Raw genomic sequence first — 23,386 nt, 5'->3', positions numbered from 1 at the left:
ATTGAATCATTTGCTTATAATGTATGAATAAACTATTTTGCAGAGTCAGAATTTAAAACCTACACTTCACAGTGAACTGCTGAACAGAAGTTTTAACCAAGTTCTCAGGCATCATTTCAGGACTCACACTTGACAGTTCAGCCTCTTTCCCTTTTCACTTCTATGTTCCTGGTTTTCTCAGGGCGTCTCTCTGCTTGGCTCCGTGGAAAGGCTCGCTTCCCTTTTCTGTGCCTCAGTGGGGCCTCCAGGGCTTGGCTTCTACCCGTGCCCTCCCTACATTCCCTCCATAAGGCTCACACCTCTGGGCTTCCTCTGATCAGTATTTGGGTGACTGCCAACCCACATCTCCGCTGACCCTCGCTCGCTCTCCTGTCTCCACGCCCACCCTGGCTGTGCCTCTGCACAGAGCTCTCTATGTAGTTTCCCACTGTCACTTGAAACTCGCTCTTCCAAAGGTGAGCTCACTCGCTTTATGTCCCACGCTGGCTTCCTTTCCAACTATCTGCAGTCTTAGCACCTCCACGTTCTGGTTTTGAATATAACCATCGGGCCATCCACCTGGGCTCCCAGTCACTGGGAGTGGGAACGTAACATGTCCACTTTTATTTGCAGCTACATCGGATCCTGTAAGTTTAACAATTCCCTTTTAGTTTCTTAGTTTCTTCAATAGTAAACACAGAGAGAGTGACAGAGGGCTGCGGGACCAGAAGGAGGATCCAAAAAGATAACATAGACAAAAGCATTTGGAAAAGTTACAAAGTATCATGCAAGAATATGATGTTAGCCAGTGGCTCATAAACATTAAAATATTTTTCATATGGGAGATTATTGTCACATACAAGTATGATCAATAGGATACATGGGCTTAAAATACAGAGTCTGTCATGCTGAATGGCAAATCAAATGTGTACCCACTAAAGTGTGGATAGTATTCTGTTTTTGAAACAGTGAAATGTAGGTTTAAGAGAAAATCATAACCATCTCTTAGAAGCCGTCAAAAAAGACATACATATCTAGTCTAGATACACAGATTTTGTTATATATTCACATTTATGTATGACTATAAAAATCTGTATCCCCATGCCAAATCGCCTCCTCTCTTTGTCCTGCCCCAGCTATAGTTCTACTGTGGTTTTATAAACTGTGGACTACAGCTGTCCCTAAATCTCCAGGCACATACTGTACAAGTCAGGGCTGAAATCCAGGAAACCATGAATGAAATCCATGGATCCGTGAATGACGGGTACCAGTGATGAGCACCATCTTGCTGGCCTCTCTGGCTACACAAACTATGTGAAAGGACAGTGGTCCTCCCCAGCCTCACGTATCCATGCTTAATTAGCTCATCCCTTCTGCCTGGGACCCCTGCCATCACCACAGCCACCACATACTTCAGAAAACACAGGATATTCGAGTACTTATCACAGACCACATGTTTTGGGTTAGGGGTGGGAACCAGATTTGACTTTCCATTGAATGTCATCCAGCCTGTGGGGCACCCTAGCAAGAAGCTGCAAAAACCGTTCACATTTGCATTCTCTTGCAGCAATGTGGGAGGCCACACAACACTTTGTGTCTATTTGGGTCAGTATTTTTTCTCTTTTTCTCTGTACTCCTTTTTCTAGGAGTTTGTTTTTTATCAGTTCAGACTCCTTGTGCATAGGTTTTTGTGTGTCCTTTGCTGTAGTTTTCATTACTTTTGGGGGGAACAGAGTACTGCAGAACTCTCAACTCAGAATAATCTAGAAACAGGATAGGTTGTGACTCTTTCCCTATTTTTATTGAAAGGCATTGAGTACTCTGCTTTTTTTTAACTCTCTGTCTCCAGGACCTACATGTCTCGGAGTCCCTGCCTCCAGGCTTCCCGGGCAGAGCATCTGTGCCTTCCATCCACTCACACCTTCGGCCAGCACCTTAATTCACAGCAATTTGGTTCCCATCCCTGGCATTCTGCTGAAATGGCTCCATCATTGCCGATCTTTAAACTGCCAGGTTCAAGGGGCTCTTTTTAGCCTAAACTTCCGTTTTCCTCTGTGGATCTCATCCCTGGAAGTCCTTCCCACAGTACAGCTCCCCCATGGGTCCATTTGTCCTCTGGTAACTTCTTTCTCTTGCCTTTTTTCTGCCCCTTAAGCTGAACTTCCCAGATTTTGTGCTTGGCTACTTTTTCTTCTCCTTTCACACTGTATGTTTGAGCTGACGCATCCATTCATTCACATGCAACTGAAGTTGGCTGGCACCACTGATACCAGACTCCTGTTCCATGGCTAAGTTCAGTCTGACTCTTGAGCTTTAAGCCAGTTTTCAGAGAGCATCTATGGTTTTCTCACCATCTCAGATGCTCACCAATTACAATGAAATTCTTTTCTGTGTTGTATGTGTTCCTCTTGGTGTATAATAATCTCTTAAACTTTGACCATCTGATTTATGGAAAGGTCTCAGATATCCTAATTTAAGTGTTGGTGTAAGGTGTTTTGATTTTTTTTTTTTTTAATCTTTAAAGGATCTTTGGACTCATTTGTTTAAAAACCTGGACTATGTGATCTGAATGCCATGAGATCCTTATCTCTAAATGGCAACAGAGGACAAGGTAAACTCTAAGGACAGACCATTTTCAGTTCTTACAAACAAATAACAACAGCAAAACCTTATTGTAACAGACGGAGGCTATAAGCCTTGCATAAATTGTTTTATCTACTATTTTTTAAATTTCAACTCTTCAGAAAAGCAGAGTGCAAAAAATGAAAGTGAGAACTGTGCGACTGCAAAACTGTGAAAATTGTTTTCACACAGGGATTACGGGCTCAGTCTCATTCGTAAGAGTGCAAGTGGCTATGCTTTGCTTTAGCAACTGTGTCCTATTAGCTATTAAGAAAATACTGTTCTACTAAGACTATGTCTTAAGTATATGTAAAAGACAGTAACACTATTAATAATACAAACAACCATGAACATTTACAGTGCTCACTGTGAGCCAGGCACTGTGGTAAGAATCCTTCCTGCTTATGGGATCAGCACAAAAAGTCTGTGGATTATATTATTAGCCCTATTTTGTATATGAAAAATTGAAGCTCTGAGGAGCTAATCATACATATCAAACAGTTGTGCATAAATTTGTGGAAGAGGAAAGGAAGAAAAGGGTCACCTAATCCCATTTATTTCTAAGAAACTAACCAATAAAAAATGTTCTGTATATACAGGACGAGGATAATTTTAAATGATTACATTGTACTGTTCAACTTAGTTTTCGTGGCATAATAAAAATAAAAAATGATTGACAATTTTAATTAAACTATAACATATAATTTTAATTTAGTCCTAGAAAGCTGGATTATTAGATATTCAAGATTCATCATTGACTGAACTGTATGTTAAATAATTCCATGACCTTATAAGTTACAAGCAATAGATACCTAAATATGATTGAGTATGAACATGTTTTATAAAATTAGGCTTTTTTTACTTACTTTTTATTGTGAAGTATACGTATAAAATAGGGCATCAGATATTTACATGTGAATTAAAGTAACTCATTCACTGAGTCAATGAATATATATTAGAAGAGTATTACAGGGACTTCCAGATTGAGCACTGAAATGTAAAGAGGTTGAAAGTTGTCCCTCTCAAATTTACAACAAGATAAAGCTGTCAAAGTGAGAATCAGTGACTTTTCTTAGACCCATCCGAGAAAATGTTTGCAGGACAGTCCCCTGAAATCTGAAGTACAGGTGAATTCAGACAGTTACAGTCAAGATTCTTCTTACCTAGCCCAAAAGTCTTAAGAGCCATACACTGGTGAGAACACTTACAGGGTAATTTTGATGAATTACTGGAGGCTGAGTGTGGACTAGCATGAGAAGTATAAGCTGTTTTGACATGATAAAAATATGCTGTACTATAGTGAGATACAATTTAACAGAATGTGTGGAATGCTGGAAAAGGAGTGCTTAGAGGGAAATTTATACCATTAAATGCATTATATTAGGGGAAAAAATCTAACATCAGTAACCTAGCTTCTACCTTAAATAGTTAGAAAAATAGCAATTAAAGCTTAAAGCAAGCAGAAGAAAAGAAAAAACAAAAATCAGAGTAGAAATCAATGAAACTGAAAACACAAAACAATAAAGAAAACTCATTAAAACCAAAATCCAGTTCTCTGAAACAACCAATAAAATTGATTAAGTCTGTAGCTGGGTTAACCAAGAAAAGAGGAAGACACAACTTACCAACATCAGAAATAAAAAAAAGGATTAATCACTACCAATTCCATGGACATCAGAAGAACAAAGGAATACTATAAACAACTCTATGCCCACAGATGATCATGCAGGCAAAATGGACCAATTCCCTGAAAGACACAAAATTTACACAAGGAAAAATATATAACCTGAGTTACCTACCCAGTATCTATTAAAGAAATTAATTCATAATTGATAACTTTCCAAAAATAAAACAAGTCCAGATGGTTTTACCTGTAAATTCTACCATACCCTTGAGGTAAAAATTATATGCCAATTTTCCAGTATCTCTTCCAGAAAATAGAACTGGGGAAAACTTGCTGACTCTTTCTAAAACACCAGCATTACCCTAATACCAAGCCCAGATAAAGACATGATAAGAAAGGAAAATGAGCAACCTATATTTCTCTTTAGCATGGATGCAAAAACCCTCAACAAAATATTGGCAAATCAAATCCAACAATATATAGAAAGAATTATACAGCATGACCACGCAGGATTTGTTCCAGGTGTGTGAGATGAGTTCCACATTTGAAAATCAGTCAGTGTCACCCATCATATCCCAGGCTAAAGAAGAAAAAATATATCATCAACAAATTATTGAAAGTGTATGAAACAATCTCAGAAGAGAGGTGGGAGGAAAAGGTGCTGACCTGGATAAGTGTGGAAGTGAAAATGAGTGAAGTCTATGTATAAAGGCAAAAGCACTGCACGTAAGCACTGTACTCTCATTGATAAAGCTGCTTCCTGTGCGAATATGGGTCAACAGTTTTGATACCACTATTTCTATATACTAAAATTAAATAAATTAGGTGAATGGATGGTGTGTGGTGGGAGCCAGGTTTCTCACTGTTGGAATGGGAGAGGAGGCTAAAATTCTGCACGCAGCAATGGATTAGGGCAGGAGACGTTACATGAACTAAAATTTAGTTTTATATTGATATAGCTGGTTACATATAAAAATACTTTTAGATAAGTGTATGTAAAGGGGTTAGAGTACATGCATATACTTCCTTATTCAGCCAGGTGAGAGGGTCTAGAAACAATGACACCCCACTAGCAGCAAGCATACCTAGTACCCAGATCCCCAATGAAACAAACTGGAGATCCTTGGAAAAATGGCTGATTCTAGGGCTGGCGACAGAACATACAAGATGAGCCTGGAGCATCTTATACAGTCAGAAAATAGGAAACTGCTTAAAAACATGTTTAAAAAATAAACAAAACAAAAACTCTCATATTAATGGGAGTATGTTAAAGGGTCCCTGGAGCCGACCGAAGGGCTCCCAGTGGCCCTCGTTGTAAGAACTGGAGCTGCAAAATGAAGTAGTATATTGGATTATAACCCAAAGAACAGAATAAATAGTCCTGAGTTGATACTGATATACATCAACAGTTACATAAGTAAATTAGGAAGAAGAGACAGATTTGTGCAGAAGAATCCCAAGCAATTCATGTGGATACTCCTCCCTCCCCCGCCACAAGGTGGTGGACCGTAAGTCTGCACTCTTTGAGTGTTGGGGGGTCACACTGAAGTGACTTCCTTCCAAAGGGTACAGTATGGAGAAGGGGGGTTGTGTGGAATAACTTTATAGTGGAGAAGCCAAATAAACAATATCTCAGCCAGCTGACCGAAATTCACATCAGCAGTAATAAGCCATATTGAGAGTATATACCATTGATATGATATGATACAATGGTCATTTCCTCTGTGGTCTTTCTCCCAAAAATACATAACCTCAGTCTAATCATGAGAAAAACATCAGAAAATCCCAGTTGAGGGGCATTGTACTAAACATCTGACCAGTCCTCCTCAAACCTGTCAAAGTCATCAAAAATAAGGAAAGTCTGAGAACCTGGTACAGCCCAGAGGAGCCTAAGGAGACGTGTCATGGATGGGATCCTGGAACATAAATAGACATTACATAACACTAAGGATTTCTTAATGAAGCATAGAACTTAGTTAATAATAGCCAATCAGTATTGGCTCATTAATAGAAGATGTTAATAATAGGGGAAAACAGGGTGTAGGATATATTGGACCTTCTGTACTGTTTTTATAACTTTTCTATAAATTAAAACTATTTTGAAATTAAAATCTTGTATTTTAAAAGGAGCTTGTTATAGGTCAGGCACGTTTTCCGGCATAGTGCATAATAAACAGATGTGGTCCCTGCCTTCATGGAACTTACTGTTTAGTGGATATAAAAAATAAAAACTGTAGTCAGAAGAACCACTTTGATGGTGAGATCAAGCATTACTTTAGGCTAGATTTATCGGGGAAGTTCTCTTTGAAACCCAAAAGATGAAAAGGCAGTGGCCATACAAAGAACAGAGGTGAAGGGAGTAAGTTTCCAGGTACAGGAGACAGCATGAGCTAAGTTCATAGTATAGGACCATTGAGGAATAGAAAAAAAAACGGCCATTGGCTGAGGTTGGATTCTTGCGGAAACCAAACCTGAGCAAGGATTTGAGTGCGAGTATACAGATTTGAGCACCAGTAGTTCATTGTGGGGAGGAGGGGTGTCCCAAGAATGTAAATCAGGGAAGGTGTGGGTGTCGTGCGGGATAATGGGCAAGTAGGACTTATGCACACTGGGGAATGCCAGGAGACAGTTATGAACATGCCTCACTTATCCCACCTGAATGAAGATGATATCTCTGTCAACCAGCTCCCATCAGGAACTGGCTGAAGGCTGCTCCTCAGGCGTATTAACTCCTGGCATTTCCAGCCTGCTTTACAGTGGCTCAGGCAGGATCCAGCAGCTGGCAAGAATTGCAAGTAGTTGCAGTTATGCATGGGAATAGTGAGTGCCAAAGTGTATAGGAAGAGAACCCACAAGGGCTGAAAGAGTGGATAAGGCTGGAGAAGTAAGCAAGGGGCCATGTATGTAGTGCTTGGAAAGGAACTGCTACATCCTGCATTTGACCAAAACATAATACCATTTGCTTTAAGATCGAACTGTGTCTTGTACTGGGAATGGATAACTGAGACATGGGCCTAAGAGGAAGTAGTAGAAATGGAGAGGCGTCATCAGATGCAAATCACATGGTGCAGCTAGAGCATTCAGGACTTGTCTGATGGACTGAGTGGATGCAGGGAATGATGGGAAGGGAGAACTCAAGGATGAGTTTGAGATGTCCCCACCAACCCAACAAGAGCTGTCGAGTAGGCAGTGGGATACAAATCGGGAGCCAAGAGTAGAAATATGGTTTGAGAATATAAATGTAGAAGTCATCTATGTGCAAATGGAATTTAATACCATAGGAATAGGTGAGATCAGAATAGGAGGCGAGGTGAGAAGAGTAAAGAGAAGAGGACCCAGGGAGAGAAGAAGCCAGGAAAGGAGGGTAAGTAAGGAGAGGCTGATAAGAAAGGAAATTTCAACACATGATGTGCCAGAAGCCCCCTAAGGAAAGGGCCTCAGAAAGGAGATAGCAGTCCCCTGTACTGAACACTTCTGGGAATCACGTGGGATGAGGATAGCAAAGGGAAGGATGCCTTTACGGCATAAATGTTGTCGGAGACCTTGATGAAAGCAGTTTTGGTTATGAGGAGAATGTACTGACTGGAGTGAGTTCAATAGTGAAGGCAAGTGAGGAAATACAAACAACCCATTAGAAAAGTTTGGCTTTCAAGGAGGCCAGGAGAAGGGGCGGTCACTGTAGGGGTCTGGACCAAAGGCAATGTGGTGGTGGTGGTTTGCTAAGTGGGAGAAAAAGTGTGTGTTTTTTTTATACTAGTAGGATGATCTGAGAAGCGGGAATGTCCGGTGATTCAGGAGAGCAAATGGTCAAGGAACCAAGGCCCTAGAAGGAAGAGTGGGCGGGAGCCGAGCATCATCAACCACGGGTAGAAACAGCCCGCCTCCTTCTTTGCAAGAGGAAAGAGCAGAGAAAATGGCAGGCAGACGGTGGGGAGGTGAGGGAGCGCTGGAGTCATGTCCTCTGTCCTCTCAGCACATCATGAAGACTGTTAAAGGGCTCAGAACCAAGAGGGATAAAGACATGGCAGTTAGAGAAAAGGTAAAATTGCTGCACACGTTGAGAACCCATTGGAGGTATGTCATTTAAAGTGTGTCAGTTTGACCATGGGCTTTTCCAGCAATATTTCTCTGAGCACCGAGGCCAGGCACAGAGAAGGCTTTTAGCTGAGATCATTCGGTGTTGGAGTTTGTCAGGCAAGTATGGTAGTAGAGGAGGTGTAAAATGACATTATTTTGAATGGATCATGGAATTTAAGTTGGGTAAGTTCAGAAAAGGTCCCAGTAGGGGCTGATGGATAATAGGAAAAGCAGTGGGGTCAATGGATTGGCATTGCAGTGAGAGCCAAAAACCTAATCACTAATAGGGTTGTCGAGCAAATGAGATTGAATAATAATTGGTAGCTAGGGGGAAGTTTATTAGATATTTTGTATCATTTAAATGTTTTAAAATATGTGTTTGAAAAATGGAAGTAAATATTGTGTCTATGGCTACCCAAGTCACACTGGCCTGTGCCCCCTTCAGCAGTCATAAAATACGTTGCACGTTCATAGATTAACATTTTTTCTGTTACAGATCAGTTTGAATGTCCAAATGTTTACTTTGTGACTGGGAAGTCTGCACTTTTCCCTTTTCTGGCATGGCAGCCATATTGGTTCACCTGCTCAAACCTGCAGAGTAGCTTCCTTCTGTGTGTACACACAGTAAGCTGGGCTACAGCATGTTACCATAAAAGGAACATCAGCGGACTTATGAGCCAGATGCCCAACTTCCTAGGTTCTGGAGTCTGCTACCAGAGAGACAGATGTAGCCAGAGGGAAGTGTGGAGAAGGAGAATTAAGGGACGCATCAACTCAATACTTACCCAAACACATAGGAGTTAATGGTACCTTTTCATGTGTACTCTTGAAAACCACTTCAACTGTGGCTACCAAAATGCCAAGTCAGGAAGCCCTAGTACATCCTAGAAACATAAAATGAAAGGAAAATGCTTTGCTCTCCCAGTCAAATTGATTATATAAAAGTCAGAATTTCACTTCCAAAAAAACTAGGTGTTGTTTACAGCATTCTTCTGAAGAGTTACAGATCCTAGATGACTTTTTAATTTATTTGCGAATGATTTTTCAATAAAAAACACAGGTACACAACTAACATCTTAAAATGGCCACTCAGTTTGAGTTTACTTAAGAACCAAAAGAGTTACTCTAACTCACTTTTTCTCCTTTTCTATTTTTCTTCAACTTACTGGAGGGACAGGACTCTTAACAGTGGAATATCAGCCTAAGGATATGATGACGAAGGTGTGCACACGGGGAAGAGAAGGTCTTTCCCTACCTTATCTACTGCTTCGGTGAAAGCAATCAGTTTCAAATTACAGTAGATATTTTAAATAATAATGTGGGGGAAAAGGTAGGACTAGTGAAAAGCAACCATTAAATACAAAAAACAGAGCATTTACCTTTCTATCGGTTTTGTCTGGAGCTCATGCAGCACGTAGGAACCTGGCTGAAGTGAAAACGGAAATTTTTGTTCTCAGCTCAGCTCAGTCCCTCATTACTTCAGTGACCCTCAGCAATTTAAATGGTCTTTGTGTTTTCTTCTCCGATAAAAGGAGAGGATAATCCTGGTCCCACATTTCTCAGGCTACTCTGAGACTCTACCGAAAATTTCTTTCTTTTTAGAAACATTTGTTGAGTGTCTAATATGTGCATGGTACTTGTCTGGGGTGCATAATGACTAAAATAAATCCCTTGCCTTTGTGGAGCTTATTTTTCAATGTGAGAAGATATTTGAAAACTAAAGCAGTAAAAGACAGGTGGTCTAGTGGACGTGGAGTTGGAAGGGGGATGTTCTATTTTACATAAGGGGGTCACGGAAGTCCTCTCTGGAATTTGAATAGAAACTTGAATAAGGTAAGTGAGTTGTCTGGGCTTCCTTGGCAGATGACACAGCAAGGGTAAAGGTCCAGATGTCAGAGGGGGTTGGCGTGTTTGAGGAGCAGCAGTCGGTGCGACTGGAATCAAGTGAGCTGGTGGAGTGGCAATGAGGTCCGAGAGGTGGGGTTGCGAGGCACAGATCGTGTAAGAAAGGAGTCTGGCTCTCACAGGAGAGGAGATGGGAAGCCATTGGAAGGATTAGAGCAGAAGAGGGATGCAATCTGACTTATGTTTTAACAGGATCACTTTGGCTACTCTGTGGAGAACACAATAGATTCCAAGGGGGCAAAGGAGACAAGACAGACCAGTTCAGTGGCAATGCTGCATGGAAGCAGGCAGGTTATAGGCTAGTTCAGACCAGGGTGATAGTGGTGTAAGTGGTCTGTGGTTAGCATTTAGGTACATTTTGAAGGAAGAGGCAACAGCCTTTCCTAATGGTTTGGTTTGGAAGTAAGAGAGAGAGGAGTAGAATAACAAGAGTCTGGGCTAGAACAGATGAAACAAATGAGTTACTGGTGTGAGTAAGCTTGCCTCAGAGTTTAAAGAGCATTATATAAGGTGATATTAACTAGTTCATTTTGTATCAGAGGCCAGGTACTTGATACATTTTTCTTCCATTCTACCATGATATAAGGTATTCATAATTTTTGCTAAATTTTCTGCAAAAGTTATAAGTCAGAGGTCACTGACAACAATGGAAGTTTTCAATCAGAAAAGGTTTTATTACAAGAAACAATGCCATCAGGTAAAAATGCAAAAAATTGTGCAATTATGGCAAAATGTTTAAAAATATCTACACATTTGCCCCCAAAGGACTACAGTACTTACTACATACCTGAGCACTGAACATTGAATGCCATTTTTAACTGCTTCACACAGGGAATCCAATTCCTTGCAGATCACATCCACTTTTTCTCATGCACCAGTGAAACCAGCTCGATGCTTAAGCATCAACTTTGTACAGTAACAGAGAATAAAGATGGAAAATAAAGAACACAATTTCTACTTTCCTATAACATTGCTAGACCAAGTCCAGTCTTCAATTGTAAAAAATATATAGGAAAGTGCTACATACATTCTTCAAGGGCAAAAACAATGTTACAGGGGGACTGGCATATGTTAACCTAAATTTGAATTCTGTAGTACCCATTGTGCCTTTTACTTATATTCTCATCACACTATGCAAAAGTACCTTAAATATTTAAACATATACCCACACATATTACTAATCTTAGTTTTCTAGGACTTCTTCTGAAATCATTTTAAAAGTAGCAAAATATCCCAGTTATATAATTTTAACAAATAGTTCTTCATACAAAATTCAATATATATTCTATTCCTACAGCAAATTCTAAACCTTGGCTTTGACACACTGTGCTCAGATTATACCCTCAGTATAAATTGTTATAACAAAAGACTCAACTGTTGTGCAGATCAACAAACTAAATCTGCTGCAGTATTAACCACAGTATGTTACACTCCTGTATATCAGACAGCACATGTAAATTGCTGTCTTAATGCTTTATGTCATATTTTCAAGTAGCACATTTATCTAAATAAATACAGAAGATTGTCAAAAAGTGGCAGGACATCTTAGTCAACTAAGCTTTCAAAAATAAATTCCATGAACATGTCTTGCAAGTTACTTGTTTTTTCCTGTGTTCTACAATAAAACACTGAAAAGATGCTTCAAAGAACACAGAAATAGCCCCAAAAATCACGAAGACAAAGAAAAACTGGAGATCAAAAATAGATTATTGGTTGACAAAGTTCATAAACAGATTATAGACACACTTTCAAGGCCAATAACCAGAAACCACACATCTAACTTGCCAAGACTGGATTTTAAAATGTTAATTCTATAAATGCTGTCCATTTTAAATTCTGCTTCAGATAACATTCCCTACTTGTAGAGGTCTAGGACAAGCAGTTTGGAAAGTTTCTGAAAAACGAGGTATGTGATGCAAAGAGGCAATGTTTTAAATTCGTTTCACAGTATCACATTACAATTTGTGCAAGAGTTTTTAATACAAACCATGCCAGTTTGTTTTCTTCAAGAGAATCAAAATGTTCTAGTTGAGGACAGACTCTGGGCTACACTTATATCCTTTATCAATTACTCTAGGCAGAGGACAAAATAAGTTACTGATCCAAGTATCTACCTCAGGTATGACAAACGAGTTGGGTTGTCATTTATGTTAATATTCCTAACTGAATCTGAAAAATGACTTAGTACCTTTAATGCTATGGTTCTATCACTCACTCTTTTCATTCTCAATCAGTTTCACCTAGAACAAGGTTTTCAATGTAAAAATATTCATTACTGTTAAGTGCAAAGAAAAAAAACTGAAGTTTTAATTCTCATATGTAACATAAAGCCATTAAGTTAGACCACTGAAGGAGTTTTATGTTTCTGGAAAATGGAAGTTTACAAGTAAGTGTAAAACTTCACATTATGCTCTGTGCGGAAGACAAATAAATTACCTTTCATTGTACCAATAATGAATGGACAGGTGGAGGATGGGAGAGGTGGTCAGACAACAGAATGACCTGTTAGTGCAAAATGAGTATAATGTTCTCAACTTTTCTGAGCCCACTTTAACCAATTACTGGCCATATGTTGCTATCACAGAAATAGAGAATATTATGAAATCACAAGAGTTTAACAGGTAAAGTACTATGGCCACAAAACTAACATCCCAGTTTGATAGGTAAGCATAGGCTCAGACATTTCAAATCTACCTAGCTATACACATGAATTAACTTACACTAGCACCAGCCACCTGGGAAACTGAACCCTTTTCAGGGTTTTGAAAAATGACAGTGTTAGTTTAGCACTTGAAAACTTATCAACAGAAAACTGCTACTTCTTAAATATACATGGGAAACAAGAAACAGACTAAAAGCTCTTTGAGACGGATTTGCTTTTCCTCCAATGTGTCTCATAACAGAACACACTTACATCTCAGTACACTTGAAAACAGTACACAAATATATACATATATATGTGTGTGTGTACATATATATATTTACATATTAAGAAAGAGGATCTAAGTTAGTGCTTCTCTGTGTTAGAGAGGTCACAGCTAAAATCCTAGTGATATTGCCTCAGATTTTTACCCGTATTTAAAATAAAGTCACATCAAACTAGTTTGGATATCTCTAACCAGTTAATACCCTAACTGCTCTTGTAGGAGTGCATAGTTGTTGATTCATCTGGTAGCTCAGTGACTATCACAAAATTCTAGAATGAAAATGATCACTTTTACACCAGGGAAAAAAAAAGGCTGATAATTGCACTTTGTTACCCTTTGCTTAATGAAATGAAAACATCACAAGGATGAAATGAAAGCCCACCCACCATTATCTTTAAGAGCACCCACTTCCATGAACAAACTCTCTCAGCTCTCTTAAATACTGACAGCACTTCTTGAATCATTGAAAGACCAAGTTTCCTCAAGCATGAGATGCCAGTGAGCTCAACTAAGGCCTGCTACTCATCAGAGGACTTTCTGAAGACACTGAGGATAAAGTTTAGCAACAGCACACTCAAAATGCCGGCCAAGGTCCCAGAGTCGATCAGGTGTCTCATAAACTTTCATCCACTGGTCAGCGATGTCATCATACTGGTAAAGGGAATTTTTTCTGCTGGTTCTGAAGACATGTTCTTCAACAGTCACTTGAGTAGCTCGAACAAATAAATGGAGTTTATTCTGGAAAAGTACCAGTTTCAGGTACGGGTTTATGGACTCATCACATGGAAAGTCCTTCTTACGAGTCCATTTATTGAGTTCAATATCATAGGCTTCTACAGTAAACATACGTTGATGATTTCCACAGGTTCCAGCTATGTAGTAGATAGAGTCCTTGTATACAGCTGCTAAGCCCTGGATTCTAGGCACAGTCATCGGGGTTAAAAAACCCCAGTAGTCTTTTTGAGGCTCATAGAAGAGGAAAAATTCTCCTAAAAAAGAAAAAAAAAAGATACGTAAATTTATATGTCTTTTGGTTGTCTGTTAAAGACTAAAGAGCATAATTTTTCAAATGTTTCACTTTCTAAAACATCTCACTTATAATCTCCAGAGATACATTCAACAGTATAAAATAGCTTAAAACTTCTTCATTCCATGGTACAACATAACACATAATAGTACAGGGGATTGTTGAATTGGAGTATTTGTAATGGGGAGTTGATGAGTTACTTTGGCTTGTTGGCACAATAATAGTTAAAAGCTCGGTTCCATTTATTCTATCCTATTACATATTTCAGAAAATTTATTTTAAGCCAACTCTAAAAAGGCCTTATTACTAATGATTAGCAAGTAAGATCAAAATACATATATAGCTTCATCATGAATAAGCCACTATAAATTCATGTGCTAGTTAGTTAGAAGATAATCCATGGAATTGTTCAGACTTGGTTTCTGGACCACTGGTGTGTTTACTTTAGTGTTGATGTATAACAAATGTTCAAGAGGAGAAAATATAGCTTTAATATGACAGAAAATATACACATGGTTTATGGAGTTGTCTTTGAGTCAGTTTCAATTCTATTTTGTAATAAAAGGGTGTGTTGAGTCAGACTGCCAAAATAAAATGTCTGAAAGAATTAAACTAGTGGAGATTTGCAAGACTTTGCCTAATGAAAATATTTGTATAAAACCCTTGATATAAAAATCTGAACCCTTTAGGAACAGATTAAATGATACTTCAATGGCCACAGATAGGCAATATAAGCTTCCAACTATTCATGTCAAGTTTATTTATATAAAGAGGCTTGTTTAGATTAGAAATACCTACTTCTAAACTGAGCCTCCCTTTGAAAACTGTTTCAAACTAGGTTTACTCTTATCTACAAATTAAACTGCCTGCTTAATAATAGTGACACTGTAATTTCAATTTTTCTTAAAATAGCTTGTTATTGGACTATTATCTTTTGCTTGTACATCATGTACCCTTATTAACTACCCTGTAAAAGGATTCTTAATGAAGAAGATAGAAATTAAAACTTTCTAACATACACTACCCCTAAAAATTTCTCATAGACAGGGAAGATGACACATAAAAGTTGTTTTTTAAAATCAAATGTCCTCTTTAATAACTTTAAATCAATGATGGGAATTAAGAAAACCCTCAGAGCCTCAGCTTCTACTGATGTAAAATAAAACCCTGGATTAAACAATGTTCACTCCAACCCTGAAATTCTATTAATTCATTGTTACTTTGCTTTAGTACTTATGTTAATATACAACTTCACCTTCCAGTTGGGAGTCTTAAAATTAATTCTGTCTCCATCAGCTAACAGGGTAATCAGTAAGACCAAAGTACGTGCAGAGAGACCTTCATCACACTGGATGACATAACCCACCCAACCATACTCAAATCATACATCCATTTCTTATATTCCCTTTTTTTGGCAAGATCAACAAACACAAATCATGCCTCTGCTTCTATTACTCCTAGAAAATAAACTTTATATTGAAGTTTAGACAAATAAGCTCAGGCATTCGTAGGAAATTATAAGTCAAATTAGAACAAAGAATATAATTTTTAAAAATGGGATGAGCTAAAAATTCATATCTATCTACACAGAAGTTGCTCCTTTTCCTTGTTTTATTAAGGTAATAGTGTGAGGAAAACATTTATATATAAGCAATTAAGAAAAAGAAGATGAATATGGATGTTATTGGTATTATCAACACTGCATTCAGTGTTGGAGCAAGTGAAGTGTGCCAAGAGACAAGCACAGGAAAGCATTATCACAAATCAGAACCTTGGGTCAAATGTCTTATCAGAGTCACTCTTCTATTCTACTGCACCATCTTTGCCAGAATACTAGTCTGCAATAGGCTAAACAGTTTTTTTTCAAAGCTAAGCACATTAGACAGTTCCTCATATCTTATAATGGGAAAAATAAGAAAAAAGGTGACATTTCAAAATTTTTCCCTGGAAAAAAAAAATTGAAAACAATATATTATGTTAGACAACAAAAAGTACAGTGAAAGTAAATCTGAAGACTGTAATTTCTAACTCTTTGTAATTGAGTTTCATAACCTTTGCAATCATAAAGCTTATATAAAATTCTCTGGCAACAGGAGAGTATAACTTTAGTTGATGCTTTGTTCTTTTTTCTCTTTTAAACTAAACCAGTAAGTTTTGTAAGAAAAGTAGTTGTACATCTCTTTTTTCAATATTACTGAACAGCAAAAAGTCACATATCAAACCTGCTTCCTTGTTAAAGTCTTAAAAACAGCTGCGAAACAGTTTTTCCTAAATGCTGAACTGTTACTTATTAAAGAATGTTCTCAAAAATACTTATTCCATATGTCAAAAAACAATATGAACATAAAAAAGTAAGAGCCATTTTAGTAACTTAAAAATATCTGCCTTTTTTGATTCAGAAGTTTACTTACAAGTCCTTTAAAGAACAGACTATTCCAACAGATAGTTTATGATAAGAAAGCCAGAGGTATTCCTCAATTAACAGGAACAAACACCTGTTTTAGAATAAGTAAACAAACCAGTTTGACCTGTTTTCATTGCAAGAAGAATAAGTCACATAGGCACCTACCCTGTAAGACATATATCTTCTCCTTGTACTCCACTGCATTATGAAACTCCATTGCAACAGGCATGGCACAAACTGTTGTCCAGCAATTCTCTCTGCTGTCATAGCACTCCACAGATTTCAGTGAGTTTCTCCCATCACCTTCATAAACACGACCACCAATTGCATACATCTTACCGCAGCAATATACCAGTTTGCAGCCAATTCTGGCTCGAAGCAAGGATGGTTTGAATAGCCACCTGTTGGTGGAATGGTCATACATCCAGAAATCATTTTCTGCCTTATGGTCGATGGACACCTCACTGCTGCTTGGCCTGTACCCTCCTGCGATATAAATGTCATTATCTGGGGATACAAGAATCCCAACTTCTCGTAGGTCATTTGGTGGTTTGCATAATTTAAACACTCTTCCTGTGACTATATCTAGACAAGGCACTGTTTGCTTCTTTCCTGAGTGTTTGTGGGCAGCATCAAAACATATGATCATTTCAGATGCAGTCATCCCAAGTCTCTGAGTACAGCCATTGGTATTGGATGGTCCCTTTTCTACATAGCTTTTGGCTATAGCCTGTGCAAACTGAGGTGGAATTTTCTCTATGAAGGTATCTTCCATCAGAGGAAAACGTATGCATTTGGCAAAAATTTCTGGAAGGTGCACTTCTCTTTCATTCTGTTCATGTTCAAACCACCTTACAATGCTTTCATAGACGTGCTCTTCTCGGTCTACATTTAAATCATCACTGTCTAGGATACTTATCAGTTGGTCTTTTGTCAGCTGGAGAAACTCTTGCTCTTTGGTGACACACAGAAACTTTTTACGAATGTATTCTTTTGATCGATCTCCGAGTTCCTGATGGCCATAATGATCAGCAAAGATGAAGACCCCGATCGAATTCTGCGGGTCCAAATGACTGATCATATACTTAGCACATTGGTCCTGGATGGAAGGAATCTGAAAGATGCTAGCTGCCGTGAACAAGGCTTGAACATTGGCCTCTGTCAGAACAACTCTGGAGGTGTAGGCATAGTTCAACACTAAATCCATTGATTCAGCTTCAACACCGACTATTCGAACTTCTTTTTGAGTACTTTCTGTAAGGCCGCTAGTGAACATGGATCTAGAAAGGAAAAGGTAGTTAATATTATATGTGCACTACAAGTAAAAATTGTTGTGGCAAATTTTTAGAAGTGTAACATTACCACAAAGATAACCTTTTGAAACTGAAAAATATTTCCTCATGTGTTTCCTGATATTTTGCATCAGGATAAAAGTTGATCAGCTGGCAGAAGGACTTAGTCTGGCTAATCTTAAAACCTCTATTCTTAGGACCAGTCCACTTTGTGCCAACTCTGAGAAAAGAAGAATATACCACAAAAAGGTGGCTTAGAATATTCTAGCCCCTATCCAGGCTGCAGGTCAGTTGCCTTAGGGACCTGAGATCTTTAATCAGAAAGCTGAAGAATACCAATAGGGTTTCAGTGTGATACATTAGCACATAAAGACTGTCTAAAAACTTTTCATATCCCAGTGGAAATTAACAAGGCAACTTGTCCCCAAATATATCTTCATAAATTCCATCTTAGAAAAACAAGACATCCTACAGAAGTTCATATTCTCTACCTACTCATTTTTAAAACTATTATCTTGTGAATGTTTACTTAATCATTGTAAGAAATACAAAGAACATCAATCACTTCAATATCTTTGGACATTTTGAAAACTTTTGCTTAAAGAAATATAATTTCCCCCAAGTTACCATATTTTTCCTATTTATATCTGTATATAAGATTATGACAGGGTTATTATAATGCTTACTTCTAGAGTTTAAGAATTAATCAATTCTTTGGATGTAATTTATTTTAATATTCCAAACTTTTGCTTATGAAACCAAGCTTTTTTTTTTAATTTAAAATATCTGTGCATCTATATGACTTTCTTGGCCAAACACTAAGTAGCCAAAAGCCTGGTTCTTTATTGTCATTTACAAACATCATATTCCTTTCTTTCCCTCCTTGAAGGCTTCTTTCTAAGCTGCTCTTAAAATTAATATAAGAACCAAATTAAAAGTTCTTTTAAAAACCTTGTGAGAAAAAGCTGTGTACCCCAAGATGTTTAATCAATGTCAATTGAAGTGACTTAATTTTTGTGATAGAGTTGATTAATCAGATCCAGACCCCTCCTATTTTATTTTTAAGTGCTATATTATGAAAAATATATTTGAATGGAAAGATTTCCACTTTTAAAGCCTCCGCCAAATACATGAAATTAATTTTAAAATACAAATGAGAAACTTTGTAGGTATACATGGGCACAGGTCCCACCTTGCTGCCTGAGTTAACCATCTCTGAGTCTGAGGTTTACTTCTGCAATGTAAATTTTTAAGTTTAACATATGCAAGGGTTTTTTGATAACTGAAAACTAGATGCTCCAATATATAAGCTGCTTTTTGACTCAGGTGCTGAAAATCTCAGTTATATAGCTACCAATTAAAAAGAAGAATAAAGCCCTTCGTTAAGCAGATTAACTCCCAAAGGGGAACATTAGCTCATGTCCCTTTATCAGGGGAACTACTGCTGATGAGTAAGCTGGTCTCACACATGGGAGACATGAGACACTCAATCTCTCCTGTCCTAATAGGTTCTTTATGTAAACTCTATATAAAGTGGGAGCACTTCCTCACACAAAATCCTGAGCAGCAGTAAGTTTCTAATAATTATATGAGTTTTAATTCTAACAAGCCACTGAGACTGTGAAACAGCCACACCAGATATCAAGCTATTCTAATTCTTCCACCAGTGATGCAAGACTTAGAAACTCTTAAGTACGTCTTTCTAGATGTCACATAAGGAGCAGTACTGGTGCCAAGAAACTTCTGTACAAAAACCTCCACCGTGAGATCAAGAACCTAATCCTTAAGCTTTCCAGCCAAATAGCTTTATTTGAATTCACATAACTTATGCTTGGGAAGTGTTCCAAGCATTTCCTTAACTGCTTGGAAATTAAGAAAATCTGTTGTTGCGTACTTCAAGTAATTTGTCTAAGTCTTCAAAACTAACTTTAGTTAACTAAAGTACGACATTTAAGTGATATAAGCCAGAATATTACATTTCAGTAAGATGCAGACCTTTTCACTTGAAGTTTCAATGTGTGTGATTTTGTTTTTACTATTCAAATCTAATATACAATAAAAACTTCCAAAAGGCAACTTTAAAGAGGGCCCCTCTTGTTCCTTGAAAGTCATATAGTGAGTAAGCAGCCTGGCTCTGAAATCAAATGCAGCCTCTGCCACTTACTAGTTAGATGGATGACTCAGGCAGGTCAGTTAACCTCCCTAGGCCTCAGTTTTTTGCACATGTAAACTGGGAAAAACAACCAAGCAGAAAGAATTGTAAAGATTATATAAAGCAACATAAGTAAAGTAAGCTTAGCCCAGTGTAAGCAGTAATTGTAACATATATGTAAATACATTAGAGGTCTAATCATAGCTAATGCACAGTGTGGCTAAGTGAGTCTCATAAGCAATTTCCATTACCACACCAAACTTCATACCTTCTGTGTATATGAGTCTCTCTTTTTTTTTCTTTCCAGCTTATTACCTCGTGATGGTTAATATGTAATAGTCCAATGACCTACTTTAGGCAAGTCTAAATGGTTACATCACAAGCCACAGACTGAAGTAACTATATTTAACCCAGTATTCTGAGAAAGAGGAACCAGGAACTACTCTCTGGAATAGGCCCTATAAAGGTAAGCATCTTCGGAAGGAAAAAGCACATTGACAGTGTGGCTGTGAAAATTATTTCATTGTCATTCATGCAACATTTTTTTTTAATATAAAGGCTTTAAAAAGTGTGTACTTGAAACAAAATAAGTTAGACTCAAGGAGGAAATTCCCTCTATCATCCTCTTTTCTTAGAGGATGAATTTCTTTTGGGAATTTTCCTTTTTAAACTGTTTAAAGATACACAACGATGAATATGAACGAAAAAAACTGAGCTTAAAAATACTTGTGGAAATTTTGCAAATAAATCATCAGTAGTCTGGAGTCTAAAGCACATAGGAACTATCTTGCATTCATTTTTATTTCCCTGCTTTTAACCTCATGGCATGAAAACAAACTATTAAATGGTAATTTATTTTCAAAAGAATAGAAAATAAAAATAACTTATTTTAAAAGAAATGTTTTAAACTCCAAAAGAGTTACATGCACCAAGGAAGTAGGTATCATAGGTAAGTCTTTGGAACACATTCTAGATCAGTACTGTCCAATGAAACTTTCAGTGATAGAAATGCTCTATATCTGGGTTGTACAGTGTGGCAGCCACTACTTACATGTAGCTATTGAGCAATTTAAATGTGGTAGATATGCCTTAGGAACTGAATTTTCTATTTTACTTAGTTTTAAATAACTGAAATTTAGCCATATGTGGCTGGTGGCTGCCATATTGGGTAGCACAATAGAGATTTTCAGGTCATTTACCTGAAACAAACAAAATTACGTTCACTAACTTTAAAACCAACCACCTGAATTCTACAAGAATCCCTCAAGTCAAAAACAAGGGCTTAATAAAATAGGGCCTGTTTTCTTGCATCTCAGTATAATAATCAAGTGGGCAATACTGAGGGAGAAAGGGAACCCGGTGAGGACATCCATCTACCATCATCGTACCTGAAGTAAGGGCTGATTGCAGCAAGAACGTTTCTATGACAGGAAAATGTTTTCCCGTGATCCACTTCCACTACAATGTCTGTCAACTGTCCTTCATCGTACATTGTTTTGAGTTGCTTAAGAATACTGCAAGCGTGGAAGGGGTCCATGGCATCGTTGGCTGTGTCTGAAGATGGAATCCCATTCGGTGTTGGGGAAGACTTACTTAAATCTAGGAGAAAAATCGTACAACCACAAGAAGTTTGGAGCCAGTTAACGGCGTCACGGGTTTTTCTGTTCGTTTGCTTGACTTCCCAGCCGCCCGGTACATATACATATGGACAGACACGGGAACTGGGGCCGCGGGGTAGGACCTGGGGAAGAGCGAGCTGCGATGCAAGTCCCAACACCAGCCGGCCCCTCCGGGAGCCCGGTCGGCGCAGCCCGGTGCCCGCCGAGGGACGTGCTCGCAGAGCGGGCGAGGTGCCTGCGCCGGGCGCGGAGGGCAGGGGCCTACAGACGACGCCCGACCGGTGGCGGCCGCCGGTGCCCCCTCAACCGCCTTGAGAGCGGGTGCCGGCGCCCCCGTGCCAGTCCGGCCGGACCGCCCACCGCCTCCGTGCCGTCCATCCTTCCTCGCCTCATCCCCCCCAACCTCCATCCTTCTCTGCCTCCCTGTGGCCAGTTCTTCGGCGCGCGGCCCGAGCCTGGTCTCCCGCCCAGCTCCCCCGCCAACACACCTCCCTGCCCGCCGCACGACCCACCTGCCGACGCGGCCATTTCTCGACGGGGCCCCGGCTCCAGCTATTTAGAGAGAAAATGTCATTTCGCTTCTCTCGCTCCCGGGTTCCGGCTCTTCAAGGCTCCCCCTAGCCAATGGGGCGGCCTGAGCACCCGGCCCCGCCCTCGGCCGCCGAGCTCCTGCCGTCGATTGGTCCCCGTGTGCGCACGGGGTCCCCGGGAAATGTAGTTTTACCGCCCCGGCTCCCGCGTGGTGCGAGTCGGCGGAGGCCCGAGCCCAGCTCCCACTGGCCGGCTCCGGCGGAGGTGGAGCGCAGGGCGCGCGCCGGCCTGTGTCTGTGCTGCGCGCAGTGCCCGCCGGAAGAGGTAGTCTTCTGGCTGAGTAGAGCTGTCACTCTGGGGCTGGAGCGGGGATAGCTCTTCAAGTGCAGATCTCCCCATTTTAGGCCTCTCTCCTGGTCCCCGGCTCTTTTTTTTTTTTTTTAAAGCTGCGTATCGTTGCCTGACCCGCTGCCATTGACTAGCTTCCGGCATGAAAAGGGGCTTTGCGTGAGGGCTGCGAAACCAGAAAAATTTGGAAATGAACAAGAGGGCTGATGTTCAAAAATGCAAAGGAAATCTGACACCCAACCCTGAAGAAAAATATCGGGAGGTCCAAAACCAAGCCATCTCTGATGAGTCACCTGCGGCACCCATCTCCCTGGCCGTGCGCTCCGGTTTCCACAGTCTTGTTACAGCGACTGCTCAGGATCATTACCTCCCACTCAGGTCTCTTCTCCAACACCCAGAGAGCACCTGTTCCACTTTTTAAGAGCATGTGAACATTATAGAGATTCAAGATGCTTTCCTTTTTTGCTCCTGGGAAATGGAGGGGTCAGGATTCAAAGTAGTTTGTGATTTCCTTTGAATAAATACTGGGGACTGGGGAGTGTCCTGAGCCTGAGCCAGCGACCATTACTGAAGTCTTGGCTCTTTACTTCCCAAACAGGAAATCTTAGTAAGACTCTGTACTCCTTGAGCACTTAACTCGTTCACCAGTAACATGTCAATAGTAATTTCTATTCTATCTGCCTCATAGGGTGCAAGTCTTTTGAAAGAAAGCACACATTTTACTGCTGACTTGTTGTGACTTACTTGCCCTCTGTTTCTAACATCTAATTGGGTGCCTGGCACCTTATAGATACTTAATATTTTTAAAATAAATGTAAGACACAAATGAGCTGAGGTTGAATGCTGTTTCTAGATCTTTGACATATAAGGAAGTAATAT

At 39.3% G+C, this 23,386-nt stretch overlaps 2 protein-coding genes across 4 annotated transcripts in view; one reads left to right on the top strand and one right to left on the bottom strand.

Annotated features, from left to right (window-relative positions):
- The window catches only part of SUCLG2 (succinate-CoA ligase GDP-forming subunit beta), a 578,416-nt gene extending 558,056 nt beyond the window's left edge, over positions 1–20,360 (top strand). For both annotated transcript variants that reach the window (XM_073230875.1, XM_073230874.1), the window contains one exon: positions 20,317–20,360. In XM_073230875.1, the coding sequence (XP_073086976.1) occupies positions 20,317–20,345 (29 nt within the window). In that variant the 3' untranslated portion in view covers positions 20,346–20,360. The remainder of the gene's footprint in view (positions 1–20,316) is intronic.
- Positions 10,857–22,245, bottom strand: KBTBD8 (kelch repeat and BTB domain containing 8). Of its 2 annotated transcripts, XM_073230872.1 has the most exons (4): positions 22,141–22,245; positions 21,398–21,608; positions 16,731–17,845; positions 10,857–14,123 (listed from the first exon to the last, which is right to left on the bottom strand). In XM_073230872.1, exons 1-4 carry the CDS (start codon positions 22,154–22,156, stop codon positions 13,660–13,662), a joined length of 1,806 nt encoding a protein of 601 aa, XP_073086973.1. In that variant the 5' UTR covers positions 22,157–22,245; the 3' UTR covers positions 10,857–13,659. The 2 variants fall into 2 exon arrangements, with proteins under 2 accessions (XP_073086973.1, XP_073086974.1); XM_073230873.1 differs by lacking the exon at positions 21,398–21,608 and having other exon boundaries at positions 22,141–22,230.
- Between the last annotated feature and the right edge of the window lie 1,141 nt (positions 22,246–23,386).

Source organism: Manis javanica, chromosome 3, assembly GCF_040802235.1.
Source record: "Manis javanica isolate MJ-LG chromosome 3, MJ_LKY, whole genome shotgun sequence".
NCBI lineage: Eukaryota > Metazoa > Chordata > Mammalia > Pholidota > Manidae > Manis > Manis javanica.
Note: the sequence above shows the minus strand (reverse complement) of the source record. Positions and strands in the feature narration are given on the sequence as shown.

What these genes read in the sequence shown, in the direction of transcription:
- KBTBD8 (XM_073230872.1), bottom strand. An exon ending in GCAATCAGCCCTTACTTCAG is followed by an intron (nt 17,846 to 21,397) that starts GTACGATGATGG and finishes TTTCCTTTCTAG; the next exon opens with ATCCATGTTCACTAGCGGCC. An exon ending in GAAGATATATGTCTTACAGG is followed by an intron (nt 14,124 to 16,730) that starts GTAGGTGCCTAT and finishes TTTCTTTTTTAG; the next exon opens with GAGAATTTTTCCTCTTCTAT.